Source organism: Mugil cephalus, chromosome 18, assembly GCF_022458985.1.
Source record: "Mugil cephalus isolate CIBA_MC_2020 chromosome 18, CIBA_Mcephalus_1.1, whole genome shotgun sequence".
Lineage (NCBI taxonomy): Eukaryota > Metazoa > Chordata > Actinopteri > Mugiliformes > Mugilidae > Mugil > Mugil cephalus.
In genome coordinates, this window is record NC_061787.1 from 9,867,844 (window position 1) to 9,889,934 (window position 22,091).

At 41.7% G+C, this 22,091-nt stretch overlaps 1 protein-coding gene across 1 annotated transcript in view; it reads right to left on the bottom strand.

Moving 5' to 3' along the window:
• Nucleotides 1-12,573: 12,573 nt before the first annotated feature.
• The window catches only part of fam49bb (family with sequence similarity 49 member Bb), a 35,037-nt gene continuing 25,519 nt past the window's right edge, over nt 12,574-22,091 (bottom strand). Inside the window, exons 6-12 of the mRNA XM_047568521.1 lie at nt 19,198-19,337; nt 17,678-17,755; nt 14,929-15,045; nt 14,760-14,839; nt 14,544-14,670; nt 14,394-14,464; nt 12,574-13,390 (exon numbers count right to left, since the gene is read on the bottom strand). Of these exons, the coding sequence (XP_047424477.1) occupies nt 13,327-13,390; nt 14,394-14,464; nt 14,544-14,670; nt 14,760-14,839; nt 14,929-15,045; nt 17,678-17,755; nt 19,198-19,337 (677 nt within the window). The 3' untranslated portion in view covers nt 12,574-13,326. The remainder of the gene's footprint in view (nt 13,391-14,393; nt 14,465-14,543; nt 14,671-14,759; nt 14,840-14,928; nt 15,046-17,677; nt 17,756-19,197; nt 19,338-22,091) is intronic.

Consider the following 22,091-nt stretch of genomic DNA (forward strand, 5'->3'; position numbering starts at 1 on the left):
AAAAGAAAAACATAACCCAGGCCAGCCAGGCACCAAAATCAGTGACCAGTTATCATGACTATATAGAGACTTCCTTATTATTAAAATTAATTTCCACAATCTTCAATAAGAAATTATTTTTTGGCGTATCACAGGAAATTTTGTCCCAAAATTACGAAACTGAAATTTTAGTTACTGAAATTTGTCAGGAAAAAAATCGCTAAATTTTTACACAGAGATGTGATGTTAATTAAATATTGTTCTAAGTTACCAAAATACAGACTAGTTGACATAGTAACGATGCTTACACTCATTTTAAAGGATGTGATTCATCACCTAAACACAACTCAACTGACACTCGTTAGCGTAATTGTTAGTCTCTTGGCTAGGCTAACGGCATTTAGCTTTATATGATGTGTTTAATGTGTCTGCTGGAAGGAAGCACTTGTGCAGTCTATTTATGCTTTTATCTGTGCTTTTATTATTGTGAACAATACAATATCAGTGCATAAAACAAACCAACAATGAACTAACAGCGCATTAGCTGACTAGCTATCCTAGCATTAGCTTGGGCACTTGTCCTACATTCTCCTCCTCGGATGGACCATGTCCTGAATTGTTATGTAGTTTTTCTGACTCACTTTCCTTGTTTTTGTGTTTGTAAGTCTAAATATATATTTACAACATAAATATATAGTGTATATATATATATGTAGTATTTAAACAAAACTTTGATAGCTTTGGCCAGTATTTGAAGAGCAAAGGAAACACCTCCATACCACAGACAATGGTCAAACACTGGCTTATATGTATGATGTTAGTCTAACATTTAGGTATTGTTAATGTAACTTAAGATCGCCTTGTTTCTGTGTAGATGTCGCCAACAACTCACAACAGTTTTCCTATCTGAAATATAATTTTTTAATGTGACACTAATCTCAAACATTGATGAAAAACCTGCCAACATTAGGTACAAATAACTTCACATTAGACTAATGATAAAGATAGTAAGATTTTGCCTGGTTACACAAAAACATTTTATCTTCTATGTGACTTTCTTACAGATTGGATTTAATTTTGAAAATGTGCAAATGGAAGCTACGAATAAATACAGTACAGTAACAGTGAGAACATCTTTATTCAAGGTCAATCCCAGTGAAAATGTTTCTCCCCAAATATGTTTTTCTTCTGGGTTCTGGAACAAACAATGTGAAAAACATTGTGTCGTTTAGCCTTTGACACATTTACTGGATGTGAAGACGTCATATTTGAAGGGGTTTGTTATCAGGAGCAACTCATACAACCAATGCATATGGTGTGATGGAAGTATTTGTTGCAAAACACAACAAAGTATTATCTGCATGTGGGTCAGGAAGGCTGACTTTATTAAAACAGGTTTAAATGAGGTAACATCTGGAAAACTACCCTGTTAACAGCTTTAATATGTAAAACTCACCAGAAAATGAAAATACGGTATACAAGAGATTACTGATTTTGCTCAAATTAATGTTGCAGTATTTGCCTTTGGTCGGTAACAGCCAATCTTGGTGCCTAACGACGCTTCCAAGGATGAGGAGGCTGCCATGGCGGGACCATCTGGACGCTGGACGTTGCACCACTCAGGGGTGAAAGATCGGTTTAAGGGGGTGCATACTAAGAAGAGACGAAATGATGCAAGAGATTGTTTGCGAAAACAAAAACCAGACAAAGCTGGTCTGCGGCTTTGCCACTTTCTAACTGCTTGTTATTTAACCTCATCGGCGGAGAAGGTTAACGTGTCTCTAGTTTCTATTCCAACTGAGATAAATGTCTCGGGGCTGCAAGATGAAAGACGATCAAACCACCACAGCAAGTCTTGGTTCTAGTTGAGCCTGGTCTTTGCTAATGACTGTTCAGCGCTGGCAGAAACACAAATGAATAATAAATCAAGCACTTCACAAAGGTGCGAAGGCATGAGTCCTGCAGGGCAACAAATGGCTCATCAAGTGCTGTCATCCCCCACTGACGTGGCCATGGAGAGGCAGCAAGGTGTGACCGTGGCCGCTCTTGGACCGTGCCGCAGGATAATGAGAGGAGGCGATTGGAGCTTCAGATAAGAGTGAAAAACTCTGATGTGGCAACAGTGTCTGTTGAGGTAAGGGAAGCGTGTTATTTTGAAAACAGGAACACAGGTGGTTACTCATGGCTGCATGCATGTTCAAATGATACACAAAACAGTTGGGTTTGGGTAACGTCTCACCTTCAGGTAAACATCTGTTGTAGGTGCTCCTTGACCTCAAAACATTAGTTGGACCTTATTTAGCTTTTCTGATGCAGCACATCGTCTGCTGTATGTGAACCAGAAGATCAAATTCGAAATATCTGGAATAATTAAACCGTCTTTCAGAGAGCGGGCTCCACCTATACTTGCCTCACCTTAGTCAAAAAAACAAAAACGAAAAAACAAACCAGGGACAGAAACTAATAAATAATTTAGATATGAAAAAACATGCAGACTTGTATCCACACACACACACCTCCATTAGGATCAAGTTGCAGCTCAGGTGTAGTTTTATGATCAGTGACATAAGGTAATTAATCAGATTTACCTTTTATTCATTTATTTATTTATTGATTAGTGCTTAATTATTAATTTATTGATTCTTTATAGAGCATTTTAAAGCCAGTAGCAAGAGGCTGCCAGGTTGAATGAGCTCTCAGTTTTTTTGTGCAGCGAGTCAGAGGTCGAAACTGTCTTATTTATTATTTGTCAAAACCTGGCAACCCATAAAGCTTTGGTGAATGGTTTGTGACCCATCAATAAAGCAAACTGTCCAGCTAATAAACATAGCACCAATGTTTCTGTGCATTTACAACCTATACTGTAAAATTGTCCAACCGAATATTTTAATGAGAAAACACGACCGTAGAATGACAGGAAACGATTTCACCTTGTTAAGGTGCAAAAGAATACAAACATAAAGACGGTTAAGCGGAACAGAAAAGAACAGACTGAACCGAGACGATTCGTTTCCAGCAGGGTGTGACCAGGCATTGAGAATTGAATGCAAATATTTACTTCTAGCTCCGCACCTCCATTTCAACCTGGGGTCGCTCTCCTGCAGGGACGTGCAGGTCAAGGAGACCTTGCGAGCAGACGCATCGAACTGATGCCGGCAGGCGGCTAGAGGATCTGGGCAGCGGCGAAGGGGAGATCTGTCTGACTTTAGTGTGAATAAAACATGCCGTGGCATGTTGGTAGCGACGATCGAGGAGGCCCGCTGCATTATTCATGTTGAGTAGCAGTCGGGGATGAGGGGTTGGTGGTTGGTTGAGGAGGGGTGGAGGAACAAGGGGTGGTGATACGCTCTGCGGGGACATGTGAAGGTGCAAGGGTGTTGCCAGGCTGTAGAGAACCAGCAACCATGCTCAGTCAGTTATCATCACCCCCGATGCCGCTCTCACATGCTGACAGCCATCTCCCTTCTCAATATTGCAGGCTGGAATAAGCAGCAATTTATGGTTTTGATTCATTAGTAGAGCAAGATCAACCTGCTTTTTTTTTTTTATATTTGCAATTAAATGAAAATCCCCACAAAACTTAATTTAGAGTATAGTCATAGGTCATCCGTGATTAGCCACATTTATCAGCTAATCAATGAGGGTGAGTGATGAGGATGGGATGTCTTGAGCTGCGGTAGTGTGTTATCCCAACCTCACTAACCCCAGAGACGGAGTTGTCCCATAAGAGCTGAATCGGTGTTTTCCCTCTGCAGCGCACAGCACAGCAGAGACGAGGAAATGTGTTCCAGTCAGCAGCTTCTTCCCCCCAGTCAGGGAGAGGCCGGCAGACAGAGCTGCAAGCCAAAGCTGATGCTACTGCACCACCTGCAGGCTCACAACCAGAGCAAGGGAGTGCGTTACGCAGTGGGTGTGAACAAAAGTCAAAACGATCTTGACATTGGGAAGTTCTCTGCCAAGCACACGCGGTATTATACGTTGGGTTAAAGAAGAAATTAATGAATGCTTCTCTTTGGTAGATGAGGAAAGTGTGCCGTCATGGTGAGAAGTTTTAGCAGAAATGGCAGCTTGTTCTTGTTGGTTACTAATATTTCAAAGAAGTCAGCAGCTGTAGACGCACGTGTCCATTCATTTCTCTGGTGACACGCCCTGCAGAGTAACAGGTCAGCGATGAGGGCGCCGCCGGTGAAGCCTCCGCTCTGACAAAATTATGCGTCAGCAAGCGACATGCAGCTTTAAAATCCAGCGAGCAGAGCTGCAAATATCGATTACTTTTATTATTGGCTATGTAAAAAGAATATCACTTGAGAGTCCCTTCTTTTAATATTTTGTGTGGCCTAAAGCCAAAGGTGTAACATGAGATATGAGATATAAGAGAATCAGGAAATACCGTCATTTTGATTTTGCCAAATTGATTAATCAAAAAATAACAATAGTTATTTGCACATTTATTCTACAAAAAAAAAGCAGCGCTTGCTAAAATAAAACTGAAACAGCTCTTGGAACTGTCACCTCTCACGTGCAAAATTCTGCTTGTCCGTGAGTCTTTTTTTAAGTTGGACACGCATTGCTCTTTCCTTTCTAGTAATGTAAGATAACCCTGTTGCAAGAGGGAGGTGGAGGGGAGCAGCGTAACCAGTGCCAACAGGGCTTGATTACAGTAATGTGAACGCTCAGTAGCAGCTGGAGCTTCTCGGCTAAAGTCAGCAGCGTGCCGCACCGGCTGACACACCCCTCCCTTTCCTTACAGCATAAAACATGCACATGCTGCCTGGTTTCTAATTCAATATAAATACACTCCATCAGCTTTTGGATGCAACAACGACCATAGAACCAGAGCCAGAGTATTTTTTTTAAGTCTGAACAAATTAAAATCAAAATAATTAATATTTAGCTTCAAGCTTTATTTTTCATTTCAAGTTTATTCATTCATTTTGTGTAACCGCTTGTCGTCTGGAGGGTCGTCTGTGTGTAGGGGGGTCTATTTAATTTATTTATTTTATTTAGTTATTTCTGAGAACTTCCACACACTTCCACACCTTGTAGTATTATTGATAATTTCAGGCAGCATTGTATGATTGTCATACGTCAGTAAAAACTCCAATAAAAACATTGAGTATTGATGTTAGCTTAGCACTTACTGGACATAGAGGCAAATTACTAGCCCAGAATGCTAACAAGGTCTGCCTATAAAATATTTAAATGCCCTTAACAAATCAGCTATAAATCTCACAAAATATTAACAACCATAAGTTGTGTGCTTTTCCAGTATTTAGTAAAACAGATTTTAACGGTGCCTGATGGCACCGTCTTTAGTTTTGTAAGCTATAACTAGCTTCTGGCCTCCGCTTCAAGTTTCTATGCAGAGCTATGGTGGCTGCTGTACGCCTCCAGCTTCCAAAGATTCATGCTGATCTTCAAATTTTACTTGTTAAAAAGCCAAAGGGTTGCTTTGCTAGCACTTAAAAAAGTGCGTTTGGTATTCTTCTCTTAGCTAACAGGTTTTAAAATGTAATTTGTCATAAAGTGCAGCAACTCAGAGTCAGCTGTAGTAGCTTTAGCTTTAAACAAGCTTTACAGGTAGTTGTAGGAAGAGGTTTGTTAGCTTTGAGAGAACTATGCAAGGTTTAGTTGCTTCTCATAACACTTTATGAGTATGTTTAACTGTTGCTTCATCATTCACATTCTTTAAGTTACTGTCAGCTAAGTCAAGAAAACATTAGCTTTTAAGCAACCTGTAGATGAGCTTGTAGGCTGATTTCATTTTAACTTTTAAAAAACAAACTGGTGCTTTTCTCTGTTTTGAGTTTTTATACTGTGTTAAGATGCCTTTTGTTTGTCTGCTTCCCCATTCACATTATATACGTTAACGTGAGCTAAGCTAAGATAGCTGTAGCTTTAAGCAGGCAGATGTTTTGTTGGCAGTTTTTTTTTTAGGTTTGACAAAAAAAGCTATCCCCATTTACAATCGTTACGCTGAGCTAAATTAACTTGTGTTCAAAATAGCTTTAGATTTAAATAAGCTTTAGAGGTGCTTGTAGGCAGATATTTGATAGCTAAGAAGCATAGGTTAGCAGTTTCCCTCATTATCCAGTGTTTATGTTAACCTAATCTAACCTGAGGTAGCTTCAGCATTTATAAGGTTTAGAGGTGCTTTTTGGTAGATTTCTGTTAGCAAAGAGAGAATTAGGCTAACTGTTTTCCTTTTGTTTTCAGTCCTAATGCTAAGCTAAGCTAAGCTAAATGCCTTCTACTTCTAGCTTTGTGAAATCTCACTGTTGACAAGCAAGAAAATATGCTACCTTGGTAGACAACGCTAAAAGTTTATTTGCTCAAGTTTGTGTTTAGATGTCCTGCATGTGTTTCCATAATTTAAGCTAAGCTAAGTAGCTGCTGTCTCCAGCTTCAGCTACAAAATCTCCATAGTTTCCACACTGTCCCAACAGGTTCTGTTACCAAGAAAAAAGCTGAACTATTTCACCATTTTACCTTAGGAGGACAACCACTGAAACACAATAAGTTGGTGGGACCACACCAGCAGATTTCACACACAGCAGGGGCCTCTCATTTGAATGTTGTGTCGGATATTACTCAGTGACAGGATGGCTAGAGACAAACCTCCATGGTGGAGACTGTGACCACAGTTGCACAGTCATCAGGACTTGGGCCATGATTTATGGTCCGACAGAGAGACAGAAAACGGTCGACTCCCTTCAGGACCTCCGTCTAAGGAAATTGCAATAGGTCTATCAAAACTGCAAGTGGAAGTGAATGTGGGCATGACAGTTTTGTATACGCGGGCAAAAAAAAAAAAAAAGAGAGAAAATCCAAAGTCCAAACCAGGCATTAATCTGGCCAAGCTTTGAGGTTATTCTTGGTTCTGAATCAAGCCTGTCCAAAATGAAAAACACCTGTCAACATGTGTGAATGACCAGATGATGGATTTAAGCTCTACAATTTAAAAATACACACTTTAAAGGAAAAATGTGAACAATGACTTTGCTAACACTGAATTATTCAGCAGCAGCCAGACAAGCCGTTGTTTGCCTTCTGTGCAAAAGGCTGGCGTGATAACCTGCAGCAGGAGGTCAGCGAGGTTAAATATTCAGTTCTCACATCCGTACAGCACCTCCTGGCTGTAAACCACCACACAGCAGGAAAAGCACAGGTGTAAATAATGACATGGCTGCTAAATGACGGCTGCGTACCGTTTAGGATATCATGGTGCGAGCAACAACAAAGGTCAAAGGATTCAAAGAATTGTATCTCATCGTCTCACAACAACATGATGATTATCTCAAAGGAATAAAGTGCAGAACAACTGATCAGCACGATTGAGGAGACACCAACTTTTCCTCGTTTCCTAGCCCTAAGTTAATGATAGCTTTTCCAAGTTGCCTGGTTGTTGGCTGTAGTCTTTGTGGTGCATTCAAGTGCAAAATTTTTGTCCAAACCAGTTGTGGTGAAGTCACAATCACAGTCAATCACTCACAATTCTCTGTGTCCAGGTCTCAACACTCACATTGGCGATGTTGTGAGGTAATGCTAATGCTAACATGCGATAACTGGTGCTAAACACAAACTATTTGGTCTAAAATAAATAAAAGATTTTTTCACCACGTTTGTAAAACTTATGATTCATCCTCATGAGATAAATCTCATAGCAACTCATCCAAAAATTGAATTGAGATAGAGTCATGGACTCTGGATAAAAATGATAGAGCATATAAAATAAATGAGTAAATATTGATAAATCTCTATGATTAAATAGAACCATGTTAAATCACTAAATACATTTTAAGATTAGTTACAGAACTATTTCAAGAAAAGGCAAGTTTAACATTTGTGTCTTTGAAATACATTTCTTTTGACTCTTTTCACTGGCTTGGAGAATAAACAATACAAACTTTTTTGTGGGAAACTCAAACTACACAGATTGAGTTTATTTAAAAAGAAAACAGCACGGAGGTTTCAGCTGCAACTTTTTTGAATTAAATAATCTTTTTATTTATAAAATACTGCACAGAATCTCAATTAAAATATCATACCTTGTCAAGGTAACATTCATCTAATATCATCTAATGCCTAATATTCCAAACTAAAAATTTAATAGTCGCTTTTCCTTCTGGTTTTAGCTTTTTATTTAACTTGTATTTTTAATAACATTAATTGACGTTGTCATAATTTCAGCAGTCATTTTTACAAAGAAAATACATTAAAAATGCTGTTTTAATTGAGTAATATGTGGAATATTATAGGATTATCAATGTCACGTCACTTTAAAATTTACAAAGCTTCAACTTTCTTTGACAGTGCTTTAGAGGAACTCGCGCTCCTTCTCTGAGGTGTAGCAATACTTTCACTGACTCTTAGTTCCTGATAAAGTGCCGAAGCTTTGCCCAAGCAAATAGTCCTATCTGCCCAACGGACCGAGATTACAGCACCCTTGGTTCAGTTTTGCTGGCATGAAACGTGATCCTCAATGAGCCGTTGATGTTTTGACACGACTGATTAACTAAGACTCCCCCGATTAAAGCAACGTGCAGAAGGAAGTGGGATCCTGGGGGGGTGGGTGGGTGGGTGGGTGGCGGGAGGGAGGGGGGGCTCTGCATCTGCGACAGTGTGTTTGTGTGTGAAAGGGGTGGTTGAGAGGGTTGGCGGGGTGGTCTCAGAGGATAGCCGTTGTCTTTCTCAGAAAAGTGAACTTGTCTCACCCAAGAGACAGATGAGCAATGTGTTAGGGCCTTGTGGTTTATGGACAGAACTCAGTTCTCAGGCTGCTGGGGTTTTCACTGGAATAAAAGAAGAAACTCTTTACTTGGAAATAACTGACAGTTGTGCCAGTTCGCTGTGACACATAGTGGTCCAAATGTCAAACCGTCAGGCATCACTCCAGCAAAAAGGTGTTCTAGTTTTAGAGAATGATTCACAGACAGACGAGGCTGATTATCCTTCCAGAAACTCTAAGGGTTTAAAATGACACTCTCTCTTTTTTCGTCCTCTGCGTCACCTTTCACTCATTATTAAATATATTCCACTACAAACCCACACTGTGCCACCGTAAACCACACGGTGACTACAGTCCACAAAGCGCTCTGAGCGATGTGGGTCATGAGAAGGAAATATTCCTCCGTGAGGTGTGACCAACAACATAATTCACTTCCTCTGGACTCCTCTGTGTTCCTCCTCTGAGTGCAAACTCATCTTCTGGAGGCCACTTTATCCACAGAAGAGGGATTTATTCATCCCGCGTGTCTCGTAGGATCGTGTGCTGCTGCTTCGCGACTTTCCCTGTGGGGTTGATGACTACAGTAAAACCACCGCTGCGTCATTTCTTCTTACAAAATAGAAATATGGGCGACAAATTAAAGGCAGGTGATGAAATGAATACAGACAATACAGATCTCAATGCAGGGAACATCTTTTGGATGCATATTTATTTAGCTCTCCAGTACAGTTGAGAAAGTTTTCTTCAAGTAATTTATCACCCAACTACATGCAGAAAGATATAAATAGAAAAATAACTGCTCCGATATCGACCTAAACAAAGCAAAATTTAAAAAGTTTCTCTTTCCCTGGTCAGTGCAGGAATAAATATTTTTAATAAGCTGAGTTTTTACACAAATGTAAGTGCAATGAAGGAAAAGGAAAAACTCCTCTATAACTGATACATAAGTCCGATTCCATCCATCATCTGTCTATCTAACGCTTATCTTATGTGGTTGTGCAGGAGCTGGAGTCGATCCAGGCCGACATGGTTTGAGAGGCGGGGAACGTGGTGGACTGGTCATTGGTCCGTGTAATAGCTAACGCGATAAACACCCGTAGCTAGTCAACAATTAATCTGGAGCAAAGCAGGCGTAGGGAGAACGTGCTAACTCTGCAGAGACAAGCCGACAGGTTCAAGCCCAAAACCTGGTAGGTGAGTGCTAACTACTACACCACATTAAGTGTAGTTAGAGTGAATACAGCAAGTCTTCTAAGGATGAGAGATATTATTTAACCTGTTTTTAAGACTCTCATCTGCAGCCAGATTAAACTGCAGTAATGAAGCACAGCAGATGTTGAATTTATTTTATTTGTAGTAAAAACCGAATGGGCTTTTCATAAACTTTCTTAAAAATGCTTTTTAAGAGCAGGTGTGGTCGTGGTTTTGGAGCCGCTCACATCTCCAAACTGCACTGTTGCAGCCCTGAGAGGAAAGGTTGTCTCGGTGTTTCGATTAAAAGCAGCATCCCTCCCGCCTCACAAAGGGTTCATTCATGTGGACAGCGACAGAGTCTCTGCAGCGGCCGGTGATGCAGGAGACAGGAGATCAGCTGGTGCAGAGCAAGGTCGCCGCTGACCACTGAAAAGAAGTCACAGCGAGCCCTGCTTGCTCTGCAGCCACGTTCGAGCCACATCCATCCACCCTTTGCAACTCTCTCTCCCTCAAGGACTTTAAACCCCACCCCAGAATGAAACCACTTCACTTCCTCCCGCCTCCTCCTTCGCTCCCTCCCGCTTCCTTCCCTTGCCATGTCTGTTAGTGCAGTGATGCTGCAGAGGACACACCCATCCACAGTCTGTCTTTGACCCTGAGAAGTTCTGCAGATAGTGCTGCAGTGGCCGCACAAGACAGGCGTGCTCCACTCCCTGAAGAAAAAAATGAGGAGGAGAAAGAAAAGTGAAAGAAAATTTAAAAGAAAGTGTCTTTCTTTTTTTTTTTCTTTTTTTTTTTACCGAAGGATGAATGTGAGAGGAGAAAACCCTTAATATATTACAAAGGGATAATGGATGATGGGGGGGAAAAAAAAGATGAGGGCTTGTCACTGACAGTGCAATTATGTTTCTTAATGAGCTATTAGCTACAGCTGACTTAGAGTGGTCAGAAAAGGCAGAAAAGAGGGCAGTAAGAATGAAAAAGCACATTTGAGTCAATGCGTGAAATGGATGTTTTTTCATAAGTATCAAAATGAACAAAACGCTGCTTGTTGTTGTGCTAGGTTTATTTTTATATTTATTTAGCTTATCTTTCACAAAGCTGGACATCAGTTGTTGGCATTGACTCATTTAAAGAAACCCACTCGCCCACTAGTTTGTTATTTTAGTGCGTAAAGCCACGTGTGAAAGCAATACTGAAAGACAGTGAATCACCTGAGTCCGGCTATACTCTCCTTCGTTGGACAGATGAAAAGAAAAGTCGCCAGTAGCTTGTAGCTTACGGTTCATTTTTATGACTAAATAGAACGGAGGAGGTTTTGTGACATTCAGTTGTATCAGACTCTCCATTTGTTCCTCAAGTCAGAGCGTCATCACCACTACAACTCGCTACAAATCTGTTCCTGTTCCAATTTTATTTCATTTAGGAGGTAGAGCAGACCCAAAACAGAGCTAAAAGAGATAAAAATACTGGAAAGATTCTCTGCTACTAGCTTTAAATGCATCATAACGTTGCTCTGCAGCAGCTACTAAAAATCCCCAAAATTTAAAATGTCTCATTGTTCACTTGCATTCCACAGTTTTCAGTCAAAGACAGGGTTTATTGGAACTACTCTGTAATATATACTGCTGAGTAGCTCTCCTTCCTGGAGTCAATAACATTATTTTGAATAATAACAATATATCTGTCGTGTTGTGGGCCTAACTTAACGAAACATCGCTGAAGGGAGGTGTCCTCTTGAAAACCCCAATGATTTGCCACATACTGCCGTTGGCTAGGCTCGTTAGCTGGTGTCGTCTTGTTGGTTGCTAGTTGCTAGCAGACTGCTAGCCACTTTTCAGTTGGACTTGGATTCTAATTATGTTTTGCCTGGGATCTTGGCACAAGGGATTGGATCTTAATGAATATATATCTTCTGTAATGTTCTTTGATGTAGTACTTGAGTACATGGAGTAAGAATAAATAAACATGCTAACAGTTCCCCTCTTGTTTAGTCTTTAAGCTAAGCTAGCAGCTGGCAGCCTTTTCATATTTTCCTTTAGAGCGAGACATGATTGAATCAGCGTACCCTCCGGCGACGCCAACACGACTTCTTTTAAGTAAGAGGGCCCGAGACGCCTCATAAAAATGTATCAGTTTCATAAGAGATTTGTCTCCCCCATCCATTATCTTTCTGATTATTATCACTGTAATTAATTTTTTTGCATATTTCTTTCTTTCTTTAAAATAATTATTAATTGAAGCTTTATGTAACTTTATATATTCTTACTATAATAATATGTAATGACTATTAATTCATCATTTATTTAATTGTTATGTAATAATTATGACTTTATTATTATATTCATAATTTGCTGGTAAACATATTTATGAAATTTAAAACCATGAATGGTCTCGCTCTCTCTCTCTATCACACACACTTTGTTCATATCTGTATTGTATTGTCTAATCAAGTATTAATATTAAAATATCTGATCTGATTTCAGAGAACCTGTGTGTTATTGTGTACCGTTAATCAGGACAACAGATCACAGATGTTTCTTCCAACTGCATGTGTTGTGGTTAAAACAGGAACACCTCACGACATGTTCACATGAGAAAAACCCAACCTTTTCCTCAGCCGTTCGGGGGCAAGAGATAAGATGATAAGAGACGAAACCTGACGAGGTGTGTTGTAGAAAACAAGAGTTCTGCTTTAATTTCTCCAGCCACAGCATACTGTTCTTTTACAGTACATACTCCCAATTTTAATCTGATTTTGCACACATCACAGTTTAAAGTTTTCAAATGAAAAGAAAAATACAACACAGCTATGAAATGAACAACCATATGCACAAATTAAAACCTATAAAAAATATAAAAACAGTACTCTTAACATCTTGACAAGTACCATTCCGATAACAAAACATTTAATAATGCACAATCGAGCAAATTAAACTGAACCATCAGGGTTTTCTTTTTAAATAGAAGGAAAAGACATCATTTTCATCATGCAGAGGACGTAATTAAATAACAAATCAAAACAAAAATAATATATATATATACTTCTCTATATATCTCTCTTTTTCAAATTTTCAAGTCAAAGCACTCCCGTCCCTTATACAGGGAAAAACAAGACATCTTAAAAAAAACCCCAGAGGATCCGCAATGCTTTCATTAGCTGCCATCGTCACATGGCCTTTCATCGAAAACACATCAGCAACATCTTTTTGGCACAGAAAAAGACGTTCGTAATGGCAGTAGCATTTTGCATTACAAAAGAGGGCGGAGCTGTAGCTCTTTTTTTTTTCTATTAAAAAAAAAAAAAAGCCAAAAACAAACAAACAAACAACCAAAAAAAAAAAAAAAAAGAACATTTTGTGCAGCGACATCAGTCAGGAGAGAGAACAGAGTGGTTTCTCCCCAGCAGTTGTAGCAGCTCAGTCCTACTGCAGCATGCTCTTGATAGTCTTGTTGGTAGAGTCATCATTCAGATGCTTGGTTGTGTACCTGTGTGGGAGAAATAAAAGACAGAAATGTTATGATGCGTAGAGTATGCACAGAACCACCAGGAGACTAGTAAAAGTGGAAAAAAAATGAGAATATTACTACACTGTGTCAAATAAAAACCCTAGTTTGGAAAATCAGGAGCAGGAATAAGAATAAAGAAAAGGGTCAGCTTCACTCTCCTTAGCAAAGGCAGATCACATTGGGTAGTCTGCAGTGTATGAGAGTTATTTTACAGATTATTTTGCACAATTTTTTATAATATTGCCCCTAACTGTGATTCAACAAGTATGTGTTCCCATAGATGGAAGACAAAGTAAGAAACGACTCATTGCACAATAAGGAACCATTGCTGGTGCCACTCACTGACATCTGAAACGTTTTGGACGAAGGGCTCAATCTCAGAACAGTTATTCAATAAAAACTGCACAACATATAGCGGCTCTCCAGCAAGAGCTTTGAGTACACGCTTTTTGTTACTTTCCACCTCTGCGTGCTTCTCGCATATTCTGCCATCCTGCTTAAGATCAGTGCTGAGTCACTGAGAGAAGCTTTTGCACGAAAATGACCTCGTATGGCCGGGCAGCGGCGGCGGCGGCGGCCCGCCTCAGGCCCCCGAACACAGAGGGAGACAGAGAGAGAGAGAGATACAGATGTGAGGTCGGCTCTGGAAAAAAAAAAGAAAACGGCCGCGTCAGCCGGAGCAGCTGTGAAAGGCGGCGGAAATTTGGGAGACCGTGAGGGAACGAGGTGTCAGATGTAATCGGCCTTTTACGGCGAGGCTCCGACACCCAACCCGCGTCAGGCTCACAGCTGACCGGATCCCTGGGGAACTGAGCGGCGGATGAGTCACTGAGCGGAAAGGGGAGTAAAACAAACCGAGATGTCTCGGTGCTGATTGTGAACGGGCGCAAATATCATCCAACTCGCAGCGTGAGCCTCCCCCTCTCCTGTTTAATGCGAGTGTGCCAGTTAAAGAAACCATCTGATCTGACGGCGAGCTGACCTGAGAGCGTTGAGAAGGCCATCTACGCTGTTCGGAGGCTGATCTTTGAGGACTTTGATGCAGCCTTTCATCTGTGGACGACAAAAGACACGAGTTAGCTTGAGTGGAAACTGCGACCGTTATCAAAAGTGTATGAAAAGCCGCACTCACGTCGATTTTGGACGACTTGACGAACGCCCCCACGGGATGGACATAGTCGTACAAGATGATCACCCCGACCATCACCCGGAGGCAGAAAGACACCGTCTCCTCGCTGGCGAAGCGGCTACGGTACTCCCTGAGAGGGGGGACAGAGGAAGAGTGAGACAAAAAACAAACACAGTCACAGAAGAACGACATGAGAAGCAGGTGCGGGAGGTCACTCACGGCGTTTCCAGCATGACTTTACACACGCTCGCCATCGTGCTCAAGCACTCTGTCGTGTTCTCGATGGGCAGGTTCTTGTTCTGTGAAAAGAGGGAAAGGATGAGAGGATGCTTCCGCACACACGGCTAATTAGCCATTAGCTAACACTTCGTAAAAGCAAAGGACTCACATCCGATACAAACTTGGTCGTGCCATCGCTCAGCGCCTTCAGCATGGGCGTGGCATCGGCGTAGAACAGAGATATCCGATTGGCCAGTTCATTGTTGACTTCATTCTCACACTCTGCCTGAAAATCATTGAAAAGATAACAGCAGCTTTTATACGTCGACCTCTTGGAGGAGATTGGAAGTTTTCACGACTTAGGACAAACCCAAAGTAAACTGAATGCTGTTCATGAACAGTTTGGAGCTCACGCCCAAGCTTGGTCTCCTTTAAAAGTCATGACTCTGAAGTTTCTAACACAAAAGTCAGAATCACTCTAACTGGTTTTGTTCTTGAGTAATCAAAGTTGGCGCACAGTAAAAAAAATATGGGTTTTTTATTTGAACAAATGTATTGGTTGATTTTTATGAATGAAATCAGAAGAAAATATGACACTGCATTTACTCAAACACAACACAGGACCAAGATGGCTCCAATTAAGACCTCTATAGAGACATGAGAAGGGAAACAATGAGACGATTAATGAATGTTTACTTAGGTAGAAAATTAATTTTGAAGTGAGGAGACAGAGCATGTAATATTGCGTTATCAGGGGACAAGAGATTATTGAGCATTGGTGGGAAAAAAGAAAAAAAAATGACTTCCCTCCTATCGTAGTGTGAATGTAACAGCAGCACAAATCAAGATAGAAGATGTTGGAGATCTTTGAAAAAGCTGTTACCCAGAAAATTGAAAAAAAGAGCTACCTAGAGTGAGGGACTGGGTTTAAGTAATGAAAAATATTCATTCAATATAGAACTGGAACATAAAATATTGGATGAAATATAGAATGCAAATCAGTTTGGGCCGATGAAGACGGGGTATGCAACTTGTAGGATAAATTTCGCTCGGAGCAATTTATTCGTGGCGAGGAGTTTTTCGTAATGCTACGTGCGAAAGGCTTCCTAAACAGGCTTCCACTAAAACCTGCCTGGAAGGTCTCTGCTTCGCTTTATTAGCATCTTGCCGTGTTCAACCCTCTTTTAGTAAATTCTTAAAGTATGCAGTAAACCATGAAGTTTTATTAAAAGTTTATTTGAGGGAAATAGTAAATCCATTTGCTCCTCCTTGCGGCATTTCTTCTGAGCAAAACAGATGAAAATCACCTAAAATCTGATCTGGACTTAGAAGAGGTTCGTTTGGCTTCGGCGCATACATTAGGTAAAAAAAAAATGAAAAGAGACTTGATTAAATAAAATCCAGACAGGAAAACATCTCCGAGCCCCCCTGCCTTCCACCCCCTCTGGTTCCCCAGCTGACTAACTCATCCGGCTGCGTTACAGCTTCAGACGGAGCGAGACGCCGACAACACCTGGAGGACAACAAAGGACGAGGCGCCTCTCGAAGAGTCTGTTCTAAATTTGTCTGCGTATTTAAATAAGAACAACACTTCCTGCCCCAAACCTTCAAACCAATTTGTGTTTTAACCGACGATGGCATGTGAGCTCAAAGCCTGTTTGCGCGGGACGGATGCGTTTCATCTCGCGTCTGAATGAGTCACTCGTCTGAGTGGTGACTAAAGCGCGCACGGCCGAGCCGCCAGGAGGAGACGGCAGCGTGAGCGTCTCTTGGCGATGACAGGTCCTAACGACAACTTGTCTGGAACCATTTGGCTAATGGCGTAGTTTGGTTGGAAGAATAAAAACCTCCTGTCACGCGGGTCGAAGCGGCTCACGCACAGGCCGCCGAAATCAAACGGTTCCCGAGCAAACCTTCTCCTCGCCTTTGAATCGACAGAACAAAGACGTAGATCGGCAGAGCTGAAGCTTGAATGGTGATGAATGGATTTAATATCTCAAATGATATTGCTCATAGTCAGCACAGGAAACATCCCATAACAATACTTCCTTTTTGTGGCACCTAGGTAATTTCTGTTATTTGTGGTTTAAGGCGTCTGACATTTAAGGATTGTTTAATTCTGTCGCTACAAACTCATTGTATTTATATTAATATATCACTGAAAGCTGGCAGGCAACTAATTGATTGGACGGTTTTGGTGACACATATAGGGAAATCAGGAGGAAATCATAATTTCCTACAATGTCACAAGGGGCTCAAGAATAAATAGACTGAATCTGCACCTGGAGATCACACATCAAAGTGAGGAACAGACAGAAATGGGACGCGTCAGGTAGAATAACACAGGCGCCTCCTGGAAGGAAAAACCCAGGTAATAGAAAAGTCCATTAAAGCTAGTTGGGTGTCCTGGTATCCACAGAACAAAACCTGCCTCATCTCAACAGCTTTCATTTGGCATTAAAGTCAGACTTCTGTCTTCGCTGCTATGTTGAGGCAAAAGGTGAAAATGGGGAAGAATAACTGACGCGTCGCAATTTTGAGCATCTTTTTACACAGATGGATGAAAGTATGTATCCACACATGCCGTTTAACATCCGAAGGGTGTTTGGATTTGAAAAACGCATATTGGTCTGAACAAAAAAAAAATTAACAAATCACCTCTTCCTAACAACCACTATTCCAAAAATGACTAAAGAGATGGAGTGGGAGTGTAGCTGAGGTGCACAGACATTTAGGTCAATGGGAAAGCAACACGTGACCACGCCCACCTGCCACTCAAAGTGGACACGCCCTTAATTCTGCAGAAAATGTTAACTTTTTCTACAACTGTGTACAAGCAACCTCCTTTCACATAGATGTAATTTAGTTAACTGTTAAATAAAAATATGCTTTCTATCATTTCGGTGTGACGAGCTCACCGGTACGTTGTTGATCCGCATGCGGCTCAGGGTTCTCCTGTAGTAGCTGAAGTCGTTCTGAATGGCAGGATTTGTCATCTGCAGGAGAAGAATAAATAAATAAATAAATAAAAATGCATCTTACTACGGGGAGTAAACAGAGAGAGGAAGAGAGATTTGTCTGTAGGTGGCACAGCCTGCAGGAGGACATTCAGTCCTGGATCAAACGCACCATGATGACTGAACGCTTTAGCCAACAAGGCAGAAATGTAGCTTTAGGGGGAGATGACATAAAAGCACACTGATACAATTACAGTTCTATTTGCTGAACTGGATTTGAGTCGACTGACACTCATTCCCTGCTTACATCCACATCTCGGCGCCTCCTGTCAGGAAATGTTTGGTTGTTTTCCAGTTAGAGCCGAGCCGAGCATCGCTTCTGACAGGAGGGCTAACAGCTACGACGCTGATAAAAAGGCCTCGTTAAGGAGAGGCGAGGATGGAGGGAACACGGGACGAACACGGGCCTGCCCGCTGACATTACACGTTCAAAAGTGCGTCGGCTAGAAAATATGAATCTGATACTTTAAGCGTGGAGTCACCCTGACCTCTTAAAAAAGGAAGCCAACCAACCAGAGAGCTTCCCTTCAAACGTCAGCCCCAGCGAGAGCTCATCATGTGGCCAATTATGCTCGTTCCTGTGTGAGCCTGTCGCAGTCAAAGCTGTACTGGCAGCGTGCTAATCCCGCTACAAAAGGCTGGTACTCAGTCTGTGTCCACTGTGTCCACCAGGAGAGACAGGCTGCTCCAGCAGGGAGGGGCCGCCCGCCACGCAGACACTTTATCTAGGTCAGAAGCCCGTGTATGAGTGTGAAAGATTGATGAATAGGACTGGCATGCCACCTTACCACCCCCCCCTCTCCCACCTTCGTGTTTTTATCTTGCCAGTCTGGGTGGTGGGCACTAATTGGGACGTCGCCGCAAACCGCCTCAGGGGAGGTGGGGAGCATTTTTTTTTTGTTTGTAGTCTCTGTATCCGAGGACCGACGACGCATGGGCCAACCCATTCACCCACTGTCTAACCAGATGAGCCTTCACACAATTTTTGACGCCGGCCGTTTGACCGATGCACTCGATTCCTGGTGTTTTCTGGGCTGCACGTCAGCAGTCTGCGTCTGAACTCGAGCCAGATCGGACTCGGCCATTTGTAAAAACCTGCCACATTATGCAGAACTCGGCTCAGGAGGACGACAATTTGCAGACCTCTTTCCCTGCAATAACCCTCATTAGCCATTCCACTGACATCCACTGTATTATAAACAGCAGAGCAGTATCAGGATTCTAATTAAATGCTAATCATGTGCTCTGTGGCTGCAGTTTAAAATTGCACAGAGCTCAAAAAAAAAAAAAAAAAATCAATTCGGTGGCAACAGCAGCTTGCCGGTACACTGAGAGGTCTGGTTTGTGTCACAGCAGAAAAGAGCAGAGCTTACACACACTCGGGGATAAACAGAAAAACAGTAAAAAACAGGCGGTCATACTTTAAGCTCGTCAAAGCGCAGCGTGAAGTGCAGGATCTCGGCGAACTGCTTGGCCAGGGCCTGCTCCCGCTCCAGGTGTTGAGTCGGGTCGCTGTACGTCTCGCTGGTCAGAGCTCCCAGGAGGCTGTGCAACGCCGCCTCTGTTGGGAAAGAGACAGACTGATATGGAATATGCGCGCACATTTTTCACCCGTTTAATAAAGGCCGCGAAGAACAGACAGTTCAGCTGATGAGTGTAGTCTTCCAGGTCATCAGTCAGCGCTGCTGAATGGTTCGCGTTGAGGTTTTTGTCATTTAAGCACCGAGTTAAAAGCTTCAGCCGCGGCTCAGGCTGAGATGCAAAGGTCAGAGGAGGAAAAAAAAAATGCCGTCTGTAGCAGTGAGATAGATAGAGTGATGAATACTGCAGGATAGAGAGTTCAGAAACAACGGAGAAAATGTCATTATTCATTATTGATGTATCTTTTTTTCTTTTGAAAGTCACTTTTCATTGTTTTTCAGCAGAAAAACAACAGGCAAACAGGAACAGGAGATTAAAAAGAACAACAAAAAACAAACACAAAGGGAGTACAACGGAGGTCAACAGTACACTTACACATATTCAAAATATATGCATACTGCTGGATAAGGCCCCATATTGTTATATATCATATCATAGGTCGTCAACAGGGGGTACGTGACCCCTAAGGGGTCCACGGAAGCACTGCAGGGGGGTCGCAAAATCTTTGGTTCACATTTTTTTTTTATATATTTTTATGAATTTTCCCCAACAAATTTAAATTTCTTTCAATACACATCAACATGAATCCAATATATTTAAGTAAAACAATTAGCTTAATGCTAAATGCAAAATGATAATAATGTGTATAAAGAGCACTAGGCCGAGTTTAATATAGAACACATATTGTATAGTCTCAATCAGTTTGTGGTCCTTGGTCTGAAAAACGTTGAAGACTCCTGTCATATATAACTCTTCCTTATCCATCAGCCTGTAACACAGAGTTACGTAGGAAGAAATCTCGGCCATTTTGTCAAACCGCTCCTTCACTGATATATGGTGTGGACACGACATTTAGCCCACCTCCCTTCAGTATCACACCCAACAGACCAAGCCACGGTTGTTTTACCAGTGCAGATGACATCACAGTGTTAATAAAGGAGATAATCTTAGACCAGAGCAAATCTATCATTAGGGCATGAAAAAGTACCACAGGAAGCATCACATCTCCAACATAAGTCATCAGCCATTTTGCATAAGTTCAATAATAAGTCCTATTAATAATTTATCTATAACTATAATAACTAAATGTCTGCATTTCCCTTTAAACTTTAATTTCAACAGATATCTCTTCCCCTATATCCCTCTCCCAGCATCTCTTTAGACCCCCTCAGAAGGTTGCGAAAGCGTCATGTTTTCCCTTTAAGGTGCACACCCTGTTCCAGTCTGCTCTGTATTATAAGATGTACTTATAATGTAAGTACATTTTTCCTATTCTGAGGCTGTTATTACGCCAGAATGATGTTTTATTTGTAAAATTAGGGTTTAAGCCTCCATGATTTTTTGTGATGTGAAATGCATTACTTATATAGGGTTAATTTGTTTAATCTGTGAAATGCAACATTTTAAACGCAACGGTTTAGAATTAGTTCACATTATTGATCATGTAAAAAACTTTAATTATTAGCTGCAGTCCAAAAAGAATGTGATAATTTTGTACATTGTGTATTAGTTAATAAAGGGTTAGATGTGTATTTGTTTTCTTGCTAAATCTGCTTTAATACCCCATTATCTGCCTCAAAATGCTTTATAATCTGCAGAGCGCACACACACACACACACACACCCACACACACAGAGGAATGAATCCTTGTACACGGACTCAGAGGTCAAGGAGCGTCTCTCAAACTGGATCACAGCCACAGTTAGAAAATGTGAACACTGCAGAGCGTGGGCCATCTGAAGCATCCTGATTAGGATGGAGACAGATAATGGGGCAGCGGTGGTGCCCAAACTGCCCAGGGCCCAGTGCCAGTTTCTGGGTTGGACAGAGGGGGAGAATTCAAGGGTGCGGATGGGGCAAGTGGGGGGTGGGGGGGTGGAGAGACATGGGACTAATTATCTCAATGGCATGACGTGGAGGGGGGGCAGAGGAACAGGATTTAATTCAAGTGGGATTACACTCATTGTTTTGACAGTAAGTAAATACAAAGGCTGTGCCATGCCTTAACGTAGCATACCCATAGTCTGATAATTAAGCGTGTAAGACGAGCAGGGAAATGAGGAAAAGATTCGCTGAAATATGCCGAACGACTTCCAGGCATGTAAAAAGCAAACATGTCTTGTTCAAACACTTTAAAAAAAAAAAAAAAAAAAAGGGGAAAAAATAGAAAATACTTAAAGCCCTGAGGGAATTTTTATTTATAGACGCAGTCTTAGAATTCAGTCTAGACGCCGAGGCTTCATCAGTGATATAACACAGGGCGAGCCCAACATGCTGCACGACACCAAACGAGCTAAATAGATTTATTTTACAGCCCTCGTTGATTACAAACGACGACACGCATGTCAACATAACCCCCCCCCCCCCCGAAACAGGCGGATTCAGACAGCGGCCTATGAAAACAACCCTAAGAGGACCTTCAGAAGACGGACAGGGAGCTGGCAGTGCGGTGCGGTAAATTGAGCACGTTTGCCATTCAGTAATGACTCCCATCTGCTTGGGCCAGCGTTTGCAGCAGAGCGGCTGATTAAAAATGGCCTTAGTCGTGCAGTTTTTTTTTTTTTTTTCTACCTCTCTACATCCCAGTCAAAACAGAAGATGGAGCTGCTTTCAGGGCCTCAGAAATGAGCCACTTCAGTATGTCGGGGAAGGGGCGGGGCGGTGGGGGGGGAGA